The 15,592-nt window shown below is 42.4% G+C and overlaps 1 protein-coding gene across 4 annotated transcripts in view; it reads right to left on the reverse strand.

Moving 5' to 3' along the window:
* The window catches only part of LOC117667640 (cGMP-dependent protein kinase 2-like), a 47,195-nt gene that overhangs the window by 10,604 nt on the left and 20,999 nt on the right, over positions 1–15,592 (reverse strand). For 3 of the 4 annotated variants that reach the window (XM_087883355.1, XM_034421149.3, XM_034421150.3), the window contains exons 12-14: positions 11,785–11,829; positions 7,011–7,140; positions 1,160–1,302 (exon numbers count right to left, since the gene is read on the reverse strand). In XM_087883355.1, the coding sequence (XP_087739481.1) occupies positions 1,160–1,302; positions 7,011–7,140; positions 11,785–11,829 (318 nt within the window). The remainder of the gene's footprint in view (positions 1–1,159; positions 1,303–7,010; positions 7,141–11,784; positions 11,830–15,592) is intronic. The other variant, XM_087883356.1, reaches the window with a different exon arrangement.

Here is a 15,592-nt window from a genome sequence, read left to right on the forward strand (position 1 = left end):
TCTTGATTCTGGGGCTGATTTTATGCTGCAAATCTCATGACTGAAATACCTAGCCCAGCTTTTGTTACTTCTTTCTTACTCTTGGACCCATCTTTGGACTCTCTTGAAATGATGACACTTTCTAGAACCTTGCCCACTCATTTGCATCAGTGTGGATGGCTCTGCTAAAGATATTATCCAGCTATGGATTTGAGCATTTTTTTTTTTTCAAAACGGAGGAGTGATGTTTGCTTTTTACCTACTAGCAGGGATGAAATGCTCCCGGTTCGGACCAGATCGCCCGATCTGGTAGTGATGGAGGCGGGTGGTTCGGAGAACCAGTAGCAAAAATCCCTGCCCCCTCCCCATGCCCAGCTGAGCCGCGCAATCATCAGAGGCTTTTTTTTTTAATTTTTAAAAGTATTTTTTCTACAACCTCTTCGGCCGAAAAAAATGCTTTTAAAAGTAAAAAAAAAAAAAAAGCCTCTGATGATTGTGCGGCTCAGCTGGGATCGTCAAAGGCTTTTAAAAGCATTTTTTCTACAACCACTTCAGAGGTTGTAGAAAAAATGCTTTTAAAAGCCTCTGATGATCCCAGTTGAATTGCCTGATCGGCAGAGGCTTTTAAAAGAAAAAAAGCCTCTGCCGATCAGGAAACTCAGCTGGGATTGTCAGAGCCTTTTGAAAGCATTTTTTTTTACAACCTCTTCACCGAAGAGATTGTAGAAAAAATGGTTTTAAAAGTAAAGTAAAAAAAAAAAATTGGCCATGCCCACCCAGTCACATTACCCCCCCACCAAGCCACGCCCACAGAACCGGTAGTAACAAATTTTAGATTTTACCACTGCCTACTAGCCAAGATCTTTGCAGGGCCCTTGCTAAATATCTTCAGTTCTCTTGTCCCGTTAACATCATTGAGAATGGTATTAGCATTTGGGGTCATAGCAGCTAGGGCTACTATACTTTGGCACAAAATTTTGGACAAACCTCTAAATAGCAGGAAGGAGTCCTAATGATCATCCAGATTTATGATAGTCTTCATCGAGGCAGCTATAAAGCCGAAGTCTGGCCACTGAAACTTGGGCCATGATTGTTGCCATCTCCGCAATTCCAGCCCTCTGCTCATCCCCACCCCAGGGTCCTCCCTCCCCCCTCCCTCCCTCAGCATGGGAATTCCAACCTGACAATGAAGGGGCAGCGGCTTTGCTGCAGGACTTTCTTCTCCATCAGAACATGGTCCTGCTGACGTTTCTGCACCACATGGTCCTTCCTGAGGCGCTTGAGGGCAAAGAAATAGTCCTGGCCCTCCACTGTGTTTCGGACCTGTAGAAGAAGGAAGGAAGCTCAGAAATTCTCACTCCTACGACCCAAAGAGCAAGGTGCCTCTGTAAACCCAGCTGCATTTGATGGCCTCCTCTTAGTGAGCAAGTGGAAGATCTAAGTTTGGGAAGATGAAACAGAGGTGGGACAGAGAGGCGTTATCCATAAGTGGGAGGTTGAGAACAGGGGTGAAATCCAAAATTTTTCCCTACCGGTTCTGTGGGCGTGGCTTGGTGGGCGTGGCAGGGGAAGGATATTGCAAAATCTCCATTCCCACCCCACTCCAGGGGAAGGATACTGCAAAATCTCCATTCCTATCCTACCCCAATCTGGGGCCATCCAGAGGTGGTATTTGCCGGTTCTCCAAACTACTCAAAATTTCCGCTACCGGTTCTCCAGAACCTGTTAGAACCTGCTGGATTTCACAACCTTATTCTGTCCCTTTGGAAGGAAAGTGCTGGCAATCCGACTTCAGTTGCCTGGATAGTAAAGGGGAAACTAACCTTCCTTCATTTACCATTTCAATGGCATAAGAATATCATATCAGCCTTAATATTTCCCCCTTCAGTTCATGACAGCTGCTGTATTTTGAATCTAGACCAAGATTTAAACATCGTGTGCCAATACTTCTTATACTGCAAGCTCATTTTTTTCCTGCTTAAACTCGCATAAAGCTAGATTTGTATCTTCATCATAGCACTATGCTGCCTTTTTTTGCAAAGAGGTGTTCATGTGACCAGATCAGCTTTTATCAGTCATTGGTAGATTCCCAGAGGAGTAGCTCTCTTAGGCAGCAAGGTGGGAAATTCATGTAATTACCTTCTTCAAAAAAATTCCCCCACTACTAATGAAGCTACTTCATTTTGTTAACTAGCTAGGACAGTAATGAAAGTCAGATGATCAAATCTCTATTCCCCCAAAGCCATTAGGAACATATTTCTTATTCCATTACCAACTTCTTCCCAATTAAGCTGACCCCCCCCCCCACTGTTAAAAGAATATCTTCACTTTGCTGCAGATATGGGAAGATTGCAGTAGCAGATCCTCAAGATATCCCTTAAAGGGCCAGCAGGCAGCAAGCTCCTGGCATTACAGATTAAAAGATTAACAGAGTTGGAAGGGATCCTACAGGTCATCTAGTCCAACCCCCCGCCCAAGCAGGAGACCCTACACCATTTCTGACAAATGGCAGTCCAATCTCTTCTTGAAAGTCTCAAGTGATGAAGCTCCCAAACTTCCGAAGGCAACTTCTGTTCCATTGATTGTTCTCACTGTCAGAAAAATTTTCCTTATTTCCAGGTTAAATCTCTCCTTGTTCAGTTTCCATCCATTATTCCTTGTCTGGCCTACAGGTGCTTTAGAAAATAGCTTGGCCCCTTCCTTTCTGTGGCAGCCCCTCAAATATTGGAAGATTGCTATCATGTCTCCCCTGGTCCTTCTCTTCACTAGACTAGCCATGCCCAGTTCCTGTAACTGTTCTTCATATGTTTTAGTCTCCAGTCCCCTAATCATCCTGGTTGCTCTTTTCTGCACTTTTTCTAGAGTCGCAACATCTTTTTTATAGTGTGGTGACCAAAACTGGATGCAGTACTCTAGATGTGGTCTTACTAAAGCTTTATAGAGTGGTATTAGTACCTCACTTGATCTTGATTGTATCCCTCTGTTAATGCAATTTAGGATTTCATTGGCTCTTTTGGCTGCCATTGCACACTGCTGGCTCATATTTAGCTAGTTGTCCACTAAGACTCCAAGTTCCCTCTCAAACTTACTGCTATTAAGCCTGGTTTCACCCGGTCTATTTGTGTACTTTTGGTTTTTCTTGCCTAAGTGTAGAATTTTATTTTTCTCTACACTGAATTTCATTTTGTTAGATAGGGCCCAGTATTCAAGTCTGTCAAGATCCATCTGGATCTTGAGCCTATCTTCTAGGGTGTTAGCTATTCCTGCCATCTTAGTATCATCTGCAAATTTGGTAAGTTCCCCTTCTTTTCCCTCACCTGTTTATGAAGTTATTGAAGAGAACTGGGTCTAAGACAGAACCTTGTGGCTCCCCACTGGTTACTTCCCTCCATGTAGACTTAGACCCATTAAGGACTACTCGTTGAGTAGAGTTTGTCAGCCAGTTGCGAATCCATCTGGTGATGATGCTATCTATCCCATTTTTTTCTAGCTTATCAAGAAGTAGGTTGTGGTCTACTTTGTCGAATGCCTTGCTGAAGTCTAAGTGTATTATATCTACAGTATTTCACTGGTCTACTAATTTAGTCACTATGATGAAGAATGAAATGAGATTGGTTTGGCATGATCTGTTTCTAACAAACCCGTGCTGACTGCTAGTTGTTACTTTACTTGTTTCTAGATGTTGACAGATCTTTTTTTTAATTATCTTTTCCAGTATCTTTCCGGGTATTGATGTTAGGCTAACTGGTCTGTAATTTCCTGGGTCAGTTCTTTTTCCTTTTTTGAAGATGGGAACCACATCAGCTCTTTTCCAGTCCTCTGGTAGTTCCCTGATGCTTCAGGATTTTTGAAAGATGTGGTGCAATGGTTCTGAGATGACCTCTGCCAGCTCCTTTAGAACTCTGGGCTGTAATCCGTCAGGTCCTGGTAATTTGTGTTCATCAAGATCAGACAGGTGTTCTCTTACCTTTTTTTTTTTTTTTGTGCTTATTTTAACTTTTATTTCTAGTCTATCTTTTACAGTTATGTTTTTGGTAGGTTGGGTTATAGTTTCTTTTTGTGTGAACACCGATGTAAAGAATGAGTTAAGCAGCTACGCTCTCTCTCTCTGTTGCCTGTTACTTCCTTGTCATCTTCTCTCTTTAGTGGACCGACCATTTCCTTGATTTTTTTTCTTGTTATTTATATGTTGGAAGAAACTTTTTTTTATTATCTTTGACTTTTGTTGCAAGTCTTTGTTCATTCTGAGCCTTTGCTTTCCTGACTTCGTCTTTGCAGATTCTGGCTATCTGCTGATATTCTGCCTTAGTTGTGTGCCTCTCTTTCCATTTTTTGTACTTGTCCTTTTTGTCTTTCAATTTGTCAGAGAGGTCTTTGTGCAGCCATGCTGGTTTCTTCTTGGATTTCTTGTTTTTCTTTCTCAGTGGTATTATGTTGGTCTGGGCTTTTAAAATCGTACTTTTCAGAGTTTCCCAAGATTCTTGAGGTGTTTGCCCCTTTAGGATTTTCATTCAAGGAATCTTTCCCAAGTTCTCTCTGAGTTTATTAAAATCACCTCTCTTAAAATCTAAGACTCTGATGTCATTATGTACTGTTGCTTGTGTTTGTATTATGTTGATTCTAGTGTGACATGGTCACTCTCACCCAAGGTTCCTGCAGTTTCAATTCCCTCTATCACTTCTTCTCTGTTCGTAAAAATTAAGTCCAGTATGGCTGTCCCTCTAGTTCCCCCCTCTACCTTTTGGACAACCTTTTAGGTTGGTTAGGAACTTATTTGATTCTCATTTGGCATAGACCAGTAGGAGTGAGATGAGCAAAGCCTAACTAGCACGTCCAAGGTGTTCCAAGAGCCTTCTTCTCTCCAAATGCTCTTGAGGGGACCTCAATTGTTCTTTAGATTTCAGGCTCTTATGCAATGATCACTCTTATTTGCAATAGTTCTATATATGAGAATATAGTTGTATGAAGTTTGTGTGGCGGGGTAGCTTGGGGGGTAGTTCTATTCATACAATACACTTAACAGGTCAATTTAAGACATAATGCTGCCATGAACAGCATATTAAACTTCATTCATGTTGAGTTTGTTAAGTTTTTGAAAACAGGTTTTCCATTAACCCTCAGCTGTCACACTGAAGGCATTTTTCAGTTTGATCAGCCAGTTTCCTTCAAATCTTTTCTAACCCTCGGTTGAACCCAACCAAGACTTATCTTAATTCAATTTTTTTCAGTCAAATGCCTTTGGAGTCCTCATAATTCTTGCAAATGGCATTTGGAGGCATGCAGTGCCTCATACAAAATCTTAAAAAATTAATAGCTCTTGAAATACTTGTCCCTGTGACTTTATCTAATCTCCTTTTAAAGGTGTCCGAAGTAGTGGCCATCGCCACAATCTTGGGTAATAAATTCAAATAGTCATTTATGCAATGTGTGAAGAAATACCTTTTTGCCTGTTCTAAAGCTACTTCCAATTATTCATCGGATAACCTTTGATCCTAATACATTGAGACACTCTTCTCTAACAAATTTCTCCACACCAGATTTCATACATCTTGATTATATCTTATTGCCTTTTCTTTCTAAGCTAACTAGTTCTAAATATTCTAGCCTGTTCTCATGAGGCAAGTTTCAAGGATCTTTTTTTGTAGCCCTGCACTTTTTCCACCTCTACCGTGTTTCCCTGAAAATAAGACCCTGTCTTATATTTTTTTGAACTCTGAAATAAGCACTTGGCCTTATTTTTGGGGAGGTCTTATTATTTTAGAGCGTGTGATGCAAGATGGGGCTCCGCTTGCTGTCTTACCCGATTTCCAGCTCTGCATTTAAATAAGTTTGGGAAGGGCTTATTTTCGGGGGAGGCTTATTTTAGCACATGCACTCAAAAGCCCGATTGGGCTTATTACCAGAGGATGTCTTAATTTTGGGGAAACAAACTATGTTTGTTTCAACTATGGATACCAGAACTTCACACAGTATTCCTGGTTAAAACATATATCCCATAGATTTCTACAATGCTATTTTATGGTAAATTGAGGCAAGACTGGAGATATAACAATAATGCAGTTGTACCAGAACTAGAGAGACCCAAACTCAGGTTCTTCCTCAACCATGGAAAACACTGGGTCTCCTTGGACCAATTATTCTTTCTCACCAAAATATATCTTGAGGGGTCCTTGGTGCTCTCTGAGCTTGGTTGTTTCCTTGCAGATGTTTTATTACCCAAACTGCGTACATCGTCAGTGCTATCATCAGAGCACTGATGATGTTACCTAGTTTGGGTAATGAAACATCTACAAGAAGACAACCAAGTTCAGAGAACACCAACGGACTCTCATTTCAACCCGGAGCCAGGGGTGGGCTGCTGGGCGTTCGCAGGGGTTCAGGAGAACCTCTGGCTAAGATTCTGTGCAGTTTGGAGAGCCCCCAAATCCTACTTCTGACTGGCCCTGCCCACCCCGCCCCTCCCAGGAGTCCCCATGTGGCCTGTTTTGGATGCAAGTAAGTGCAGGGGAGGCTCAGGGAAGGCAAAAAACAGGCCTACCAGAAGTTCAGGAAGGCTGGAAACAGGCCCATTTCCAGCCTCCAGAGAGCCTCCGGAGCCTGGGGAGGCTGTTTTCGCCCTCCCACAGGCTCAAGGAAAGCCTCCGGAGCCCGGAGAGGGCAAAAAAGCCCCCTCCACCATGGTGCAGGAGGCCGAATAGGCCATGCCCACCATGGCCACGCCCACCCAGCAACTGGGCAGAGAACTCCTTGCTAAAATTTTTGAAGCCCACCCCTGCCCTGAGCTTGAACCATTTTCTCCTTTATTGGTAAAACATACTTTGCCAATTTCCTGTTGTTGGAAAAACTGGCAATAGTCCTGTTGTTGGAATAACTGGGAGGTGGGAATAGTATGTACACAATCCTGAGTCTCAGGAGGAAAGCTGTAATGTGAACCCAACAGCAGATTTCTGGTGTCAGGCCACCTAAGCTGTGAGATAAATCAAACTAGATACAGCTTTAGCCTATCCACCCACACCCAAACCATTATTTACCAGCTCAACAGTGCCAAAGCCACCAGTGCCCAAAACCACTGGCCTCCCTCTCTGCTCCCCATCCTCATAGTAAACAGGCAGAAGATCCTGGAGTCGCACTGGAGTTGGGGGGCCCTCTAGGAAGGAACCCCTGGAAAGAAGAAAGAATAAGGAGGGGAAGAGAGAGAGGTTGCCCATCAATAATATGAAGATTCAGGATTTCCCAAGACCAATGTTAGTAATCAATCTTTCTTCCACAGACAGCAAACAATCAGCCTGCTACAAAATGGACCAGGAAACTGGCAGGAAAAAAAATCTTCTTCTTCTAACAGTCCAACATCAAAAATTCTCAGTCTGGTGCAGAGAAACACAATATCTTTAATCTGAGAGACCAGACCTGGCTATTTATTTGAACATCCCCCTGTCCTTTACTTTCTTCTTAATGAAGTCTACAGTACTACCGTGTTTCCCCGAAAATAAGAGCCTGTTTTATATATTTTTTTTGAACCCTGAAATAAGCGCTTGGCCTTATTGCCGTGCACTCAAAAGCCTGAGTAGGGGTTTTGGGGGAAACAGTGTATGCATTTTTTTTCTTCATTGCTTATATGGACTGAAGTCAGTAACGTAATAATCAGGATTGTCTTGGGAAATCTGCAAAATCAGAATACTTTTAGCTATTATATTTCAGCTCATTAGATTTGTTACTTGAATTTAAAAAATAGCCACTTGCACATTTCAAAGATTGTGTTGTACTTTGAATCAAATAGACGCGCTTCACACATGATGCTATAAACCTAACCAAAGATAACATGCTTGTCAATGTGGATGCTAAACTGCCAATTGTCCTCGTTCAACATTTTGTGTGAATGTAGCTGCAGAAAGGCCTTCCTTAGGACCGGGTTTTTAATTAGTCACTTGATGCGCTCCATTCTCAGATATTAACCTTGCTCAAAGCAGCAGCCTAGCAAAATAAGAGCAACCCCCCACGCACAAAACCCCCAACCTTAACAGCTGCTTGCTCCTCTCAACAGCCTCGTTTTTTCCTTCCCAGAAATTAGCTGAATCTCGGCAGCTGCTTCCTCTTCTGTGGGGGCAGGTGTATATGATTGACCTAAATGTGACTTTGTATTCAATGTGAATGTTGTAAAAATGCAAATAGCAGTCTCTGGGTAAGGGAATGGCTTTTCATTACCAGGAACAAAAGTATCGTGGAGCCAAAAAAAAAATCATAGCAGCGCAATCCTTCCTTCTCAAAGCAAAGAGCAGCTGAAAAGGTAATACTTTCCACAGCAGTGACTCTCAAAGTGTGGTCCAGTACAGCCTCCTCATATGTGTGGGTCAGAGCACCACTCATTGTCTCAGCCCTTGCTTTCCTCTGCATGCTGACATTTAGTCCCCCCATGTGCCTGGCAATCAGTGGATGGATCAGAGGCTGAAAACTGCAAGCAATAATGCGAGTAGCACCATGAGATTAATATTCAACAAATCCAATAATAATGAACAAGTTCGGTTAGCAGCTGTCAGTCGGCATGTGTAATACTAAGTGGATGTGAGATCTCTCGTAGGCAACCAGAAAGAGTGCAAATAGGCACTGTTACGATGAATACCGAAAAATTGGATTTCATAGAGTTGGAGAATGACTTTCAATAGCACTGAGGGATTTCTAACATTTTGGATGAGTAAGGTTGTGTTACACAGTCTGTTCTTTTAGCCTGTGGTACCCATTTGGTGAATTGATAAATAAAGCCTTAATTTAGGACTGAAATTTTTGATACAAAATTTCATATAAAAAAAAAACCTTTAAAAATTGAGATAATAGGAAGGCATACATAACCCAACCCAACCATAATCATCCCAGTTGCCCCAAAAAAAATATGAATGTGAACATCTATGTTCTTAAACACAAAAACACAGGGATTATTTAATTGTGTGATCCATGATCAGAGCAAATTTGAAAAATAGTCTAATGAGGGAAAAAAGGATATATTTCCCTTCTTAGCTATAGGATCAAGACAAATTGCCATACCTACTCAGGACATGAATCCACAGTATACTAAACCTAAATCCTATTGAGGTTGACAAGATACAAACATACTAAGAAAATAATCGGGCCCTAAAGCATGCTGACTTACAAACTACCCAACCCCCATTTTATCATAGACTAGGATGTACTTCAAATCCAGCCAGGGATTTGCAATTTAGGGTTTAGGAAAGTTTCTACACCCCGCAAACTCTTTTGCCAGAATTCTGAATAAGCTGTTCATTTTCAATACATGCTTTTCCTAATTTTGAGATGCTTCTCTTGAGAGTGCAAACTTGCTGACCTTCTGTAAGGATAGAGAAACCCCACTGTGACCTCTATGGATTTAAGTTTCCTTTTTCAGCCTTACCGTCAGAAGATTATTCTCAGCAGAAGAGACAATCTATCACAAGTTTTTGGAGCCATCAGCTCCTCCTACCTTATTCAATGCACGAGGGGAAAATAGTCATTGCTAATGTGCCTTTGTCATTTCTGAAATACCTGCTAGTTAGATGCTGCAGTTTGATTTATCTATTATTGTCAGCTTTTCAACCCACAAGAGTTCTCAAAGTGAAGAATAATATTAGACAGCCATCTGAATAATATAAGCTCAAATATTATTTTAACAGCAGGACAAATACATAAAACCTAGCAACTGCTCTGACTGCTTAGGTCAGGAATCTCTCATCCACGGCTATCATCCTTCTGGAACCTCAACTGGAGATGGAAAAATGAATGGCATGGTGGACCACGGAGAACCTATTGCAGAATAAAACCTTCGCTTTTAGGTAGCATGCCAGAACCATCTGGGTCTCCTTTTTGAAAAAGGGTGGCGGATTAGGTAGACCAGGATGGGCTACCAACAATCTTAGAACTATACAGTATATGGTCTTTAGCCAGTGGTGAAATCTAAAATTTGTTACTACTGGTTCTGTGGGCATCGCTTGGAGGGGGGGGTGTAATGTGACTGGGTGGGCATGGCCAATTTTTTTTTTTTACTTTTAAAACCATTTTTTCTACAACCTCTTCGGCAAAGAGGTTGTAAAAAAATGCTTTCAAAAGGCTCTGACGATCCCAGCTGAGTTGCCTCATCAGGCAACTCAGCTTGGATCGTCAGAGGCTTTTAAAAGCATTTTTTCTACAACCTCTGAAGAGGTTGTAGAAAAAATGCTTTTAAAAGCCTTTGACGATCCCAGCTGAGCCGCGCGATCATCAGAGGCTTTTTTTTTTCTTATTTTTAAAAGCATTTTTTTGGACGAAGAGGTTGTAGAAAAAATGCTTTTAAAAATTAAAAAAAAAAAGTCTCTGATGATTGTGTGGCTCAGCTGGGCATGGGGAGGGGGCAGGAATTTTTGCTACTGGTTCTCTGAACCATCCGCCTCCATCGCTACCAGATCGGGCAATCCGGTTCGAACAGGGAGCATTTCACCCGTCTTTAGCTATTTCATTAGCAATAGCAGTTGCAAATGTCCTTTGCAGAACATCAATTTGAATCAGGGGTGAAATCCACTTACTTTTGCTACTGGTTCGCAAATGTGAGCATGTGCACCTCCTCCACGCATGCGCAGAGGGTCAAAAACGGGACGTGATGACGTCTGGGTGGGTGGGCGGAGCCTCCCGCCACCGGCGCTACTGGTTCGCCCGAACTGAATAGAATTTCACCACTGATTTGAATCCACTGTTTCCTACAGTCTCATCTACCATGGATAACATTACTGAAATGCAGCCTGAAAGGAAAACGATTCCCCCACCATAAAACAGATTCATCCTGGTTCAGTTGAACAAGCCTCACTCAATCAAGAGTCCCTGCATTGCTTGTACTTCGATACAACTCATCAGTGTCTGCATTTCCTCCAGGGTCTTGAGGCTGCATAGAAAGAGCGGACAGTTCTTGCTGTTGGCTACATGTGTTGCTTGACTTCTTTAATTGAGACAGCTGCATTTATATCCTTTTTGGTTTGCCATTGGCATCTCTGCCTTCCACTTGCAGCCTACCAACTTTTGACTTGTGTAGGTTGATGATGACCATTCTTCAGAGCAGCGAGGCATCTGAGCTACCAGGATTTTCTGTCCCTAAATTTGCTCCTTTATCATTCCTATTGAGTGCTATTTAATCTGTAAGATGTACAGAAAATAAAGTTGATACTTCGTGGAAATGTTCCAGGTTATGGCCATGATGTTTTCTTGATTAGCGCCGGGGAAAAATATTCCCTTGCTTGTGTGATGTGCTGATCTCAACAAGACAAATGGACTGTTAGCAGAGGTCTGTTTTTATGAATAACTTCACTGCTGTTACTACTGTTGTCTAGGGAACCTCTCGGTTTCTTACCGCCCCCGACTGGAACTGGCAGGAAAAAGGCACAGTTTTGATAAAATCCTGGAGGCTACAAGCAACAAGAGGAATCCCAATGTGTCCTTTAATTGGGCAAACCTAGAATTTTAAAACCTAGAACTGTTGTTTCAGTAGGAAAAGTAGCCCCTGAGAATATTGTCGACAAGCTTAAACAAAAAAGCTTGAGATGTTGCCTTCCATTGGTTTCTGTGACTTTTATAACCACAGGAAAAGAGGATGCCTGCTAAGCAAGCCATGGAACAGCAACCCGTGGCCTGGCATCAGTGCAGAAACCAACCAAGTAAGGTTTTATTTGTCCTGACAGCTCTCAGCCTTACTTGATCACTTTGCCATGAATGTGCTCCCAGGATCAGCATCAGCAGCTGAAGTGGATACCCAGCAATGACACACCAGTATATTCATAAAGAAGGTTTAACACTGACCGTCTCGTTTCAGAAAGAGGGACATCCTCTTGTACCGCGACTTCCCTGGGAGGATGGGAAAGGAGAAGAAAAAGAACTCATTAATGGCATAAAAAAATTTCTCTCTCCCTCTCTCTTTTTCCCCCCCTCTCTCCCTCTCCCCCTCTCTCTCCCTCTTTCCCCCTCTCTCTTCCTCTCCCTCTCCCTCTCCTCCTCTCTCTCCCTCTTTCTCCCTCCTTCCCTCTCCCTCTCTTCCTCCTCTCTCTCTCTCCCTCTCCCTTTCCCTCTCTCCCTCCCTCTCTCTCCCTCTCTCTCTCCCTCTCCTTCCCTCTCCCTCTCCTCCTCTCTCTCTCTCCCTCTCCCTCTTCCCTCCTCTCTCCTCTTCCTCTCCTCCTCTCTCTCCCTCTCTTTCTCCCTCCCTCTCCCTCTCCTCCTCCTCTCTCTCTCCCTCTCCCTCCCTCTCTCTCCCTCCCTCTCTCTCCCTCTCCTTCCCTCTCCCTCTCCTCCTCTCTCTCTCTCCCTCTCCCTCTTCCCTCCTCTCTCCTCTTCCTCTCCTCCTCTCTCTCCCTCTCTTTCTCCCTCCCTCTCCCTCTCCTCCTCCTCTCTCTCTCCCTCTCCCTCCCTCTCTCTCCCTCCCTCTCTCTCCCTCTCCTTCCCTCTCCCTCTCCTCCTCTCTCTCTTCCTCTTCCTCTCCTTCTCCCTCTCCCTCTCCTCCTCTCTCTCCCTCTCTCTCCCTCTTTCCCTCTCTCCCCCTCTCCCTCTCCCTCTCTCTCTCTCTCTCTCTCTCACACACACACACACACAGAGAGCTTTCCAGGGCCAACTGAGCCCCCCACCCATAGTTATATATATCATCCTTCTTCAGTTCTGAATAATTCACTAACAGGATGCTTTATTGTGGACGTTGGACAGATGGGTGTGGAGGTTTTTCTCAGAATGGGAGCAAGTTACCAAAGCAAGAATTAGCCACATTCCTCAGACTGAAGCCTAAGACAAAATGTACACCTGCAGAAATCACAGGAGGAGGCAAAACCAGATCCTTTCCTTTTAGGATTCCATAAGAAGAAATAAACATAATTTGTGCTCTTAGTTGGCAAGAAAAAGGATCTTCCCAGGCCCAGCACTGCAGGCAGAAACAAAGCATCCTTCATTTTTAATTAATAGAATAGAAGGCAAGATCACCTAGGAGATCCCAGCTAAAGGACCGAGTCTTTCGGTAGGAATGGAGGAGAGAAAAATTAAAAATTATCATCTCCTGATTATACACATAAACAAAACAGGAAACTGCATACTATGTTTTCACTCACCACATTCATTTTCTGAACTTACAAAATATACTGAATTATAAATTAACCAAACTAGCTGAGTCTGTGCAACATGCTAAGCTATTCCCAGCAAAATAATGAATCCAACAAACAAATATATTAAGGTTGTTTAAAATTAAACAAACTCAACATATATTATACGAATGCAGTTGGTTGATCTTTAATTGATCTGGTTAGGCATGTTTTATGAACATAGCTAGTGTATATTTTGAACCAACTGATAGTCAGATAAATATTTTTCACAAGATCACTGAGTCAAATTTTGTGTAGGCTATCAAACAGGATAGTCAGTCCTGTGTTTTTTTTCCATAGGCATTTTCCCAATTATTTATTAAATTCAATTTATACACTGCCCTATTCTGAAATGACTGTATGTGGTTCACAAAAAGAACAACAATAAAAGAAGCAAGGATTGCATAAGCAGACAGCTACAAAAATACAACAAAACAGCAAAAATCATATTTATGGGAATCAAACGTATCTTGTACCTACAGTACTGGGATGATAATTAATCAATGCAGATTCATACTTAGGACTCCACTTTAAAGTGTTATTATCATCACTAACTGAGCTAACAATAAAATTCAAGTATAAGATTTGCTGTCCCCGTTGGCTAGCCTTATGCTACCATAGACACAACGCCAGCAAATGGTGTTGTCATCATTTACAGTGTACAGGGCACACTAAGGACAGTGATTGATGGATTCCTCCAGCTTTGTTTCTCTCCCCTCCCTCCATATGTTAGCAGCCAGTGGAAAAACATCCCCCAATTACTCTGCTTAATACGGAATGATAGGGGACGAAGAAAATTTTGACAGATGGTTAAATAAGTAGTTTAGTCTTCTGTCACAACTCGTTCTGGTTTGGTGCTCTTTTGCATAGAGGCATTCAAAGAAAGGCTAAATATCGGCTGGCCTCAGAGAATATTTGGACAAGGGTGGACAAGCACTATTCCAAAACAGTGTTGTTTTCAAATAACACTAACCCCAGGTGCCTTTGATTGCACCCCTACAAAACCCTTGTGTCAAACCAGACCTGATCATTGATGCCTTATATGCAGAAGACATCAATGATGCATTCAGCACTTTACCTGCCAGGCCCCTGAGCTGTTCCCTGGTTTAGAGACACGGATTAGCCAGGACACAAAGCAGCTAGAAGAGAACTCTCTGGCACACACTTCTCTGCACAACTCTACCACTGCTGGTCAGAACTACTCCAAAAGACAATGCCCAGGGGCCAGATGGGAAAAAGCATGCCCACCTCAGCCTAAACTGGCCAATAGATCAAAAGTTTATCTCATTCCTTATAGGTTGCTTGCCTGCAACATTAACCAAATAGACAGTAAAGATGTTGAAAGGAACCCATAATAACTCTGGGGCAGAGGTGAAATCCAATTTTTTTTACTACCGGTTCTGTGGGCATGGCTTGGTGGGCATGGTGTGGCTTGGTGGGTGTAGCTTGGTGGGCATGGCAAGGGAAGGATACTGCAAAATCTTCAATCCCACCTCACTCCAGGGGAAGGATACTGCAAAATCCCCATTCACTCCCCACTCCTGGGGGAAGGAAATTGCAAAATTTCCATGCCCACCCCACTCTGGGGCCAGCCAGAGGTGGTATTTGCCGGTTCTCTGAACTGCTCAAAATTTCTGCTACCATTTCTCCAGAACCTGTCAGAACCTGCTGGATTTGTGGACCACCTGCTCTGGGGTGGTTTGTTGCTTGTTTAAAGGAAAAAAATACTATTACAACACTGGAGCAGCTAAAGGCCCTTATAGGTGTCTATATATGAGATATACTATTAGGATTAGTAAGGCTACTAATGTGATTTTTGTGATTTTTATTTATACTGGCCAATAGAAGGCAGCCCATAACCGATTATATACTATCTCCCAGTGGTCAACATAAGTAAAAGCATCACACAGGATAAACACTGCGTGAAAACAGAGTTATTTCTTATGTGCAGAGTATTAGACATTTTAAGATTTAATTTGGTTTATTAATTATGCTGTTTCAAATTACAGTGCAAATCAAAAACTGGAACTCCAGTAAGTCCCACCTTCAGAATCATTATATAAGGCCATATTTTTTTAAAAAAAAACAGTTTCATCTTTACAACCATCCTCAAGAGCATATAAAATCCAATTTTATGTGGCTCTTCCGCACATAAGTCTTGGGGCCCAGGTTTGGATGATTTTGCATGGGAAATAAGAAGGCAATAATTATATTTACCTGGTGATTCTGGGCATACCAGTACTGTACCCTTAAGCTGTTCCTATCCCATGCTGATGCTAGTTGGACTCTAAACTGATTTAAGAAAATTCTTTCTGGATTGTGATGCTTCGGCAGCAACTTGATGGGTGTTCATTCTGCACTGCTGTCTTTCATGATAACAGACAATATTTATTTATTCATTTTATTTCTCATCTTTAAAAACCACCCATCTTTCTCCCTTAATGTTGTGTCCTCTCATATTTCCATGCCAGGAAAGCAATTACCAATCATAT

This window comes from Pantherophis guttatus, chromosome 1 (genome assembly GCF_059756535.1).
Source record: "Pantherophis guttatus breed Tessera chromosome 1, ASM5975653v1, whole genome shotgun sequence".
In the NCBI taxonomy this organism is placed as follows: domain Eukaryota; kingdom Metazoa; phylum Chordata; class Lepidosauria; order Squamata; family Colubridae; genus Pantherophis; species Pantherophis guttatus.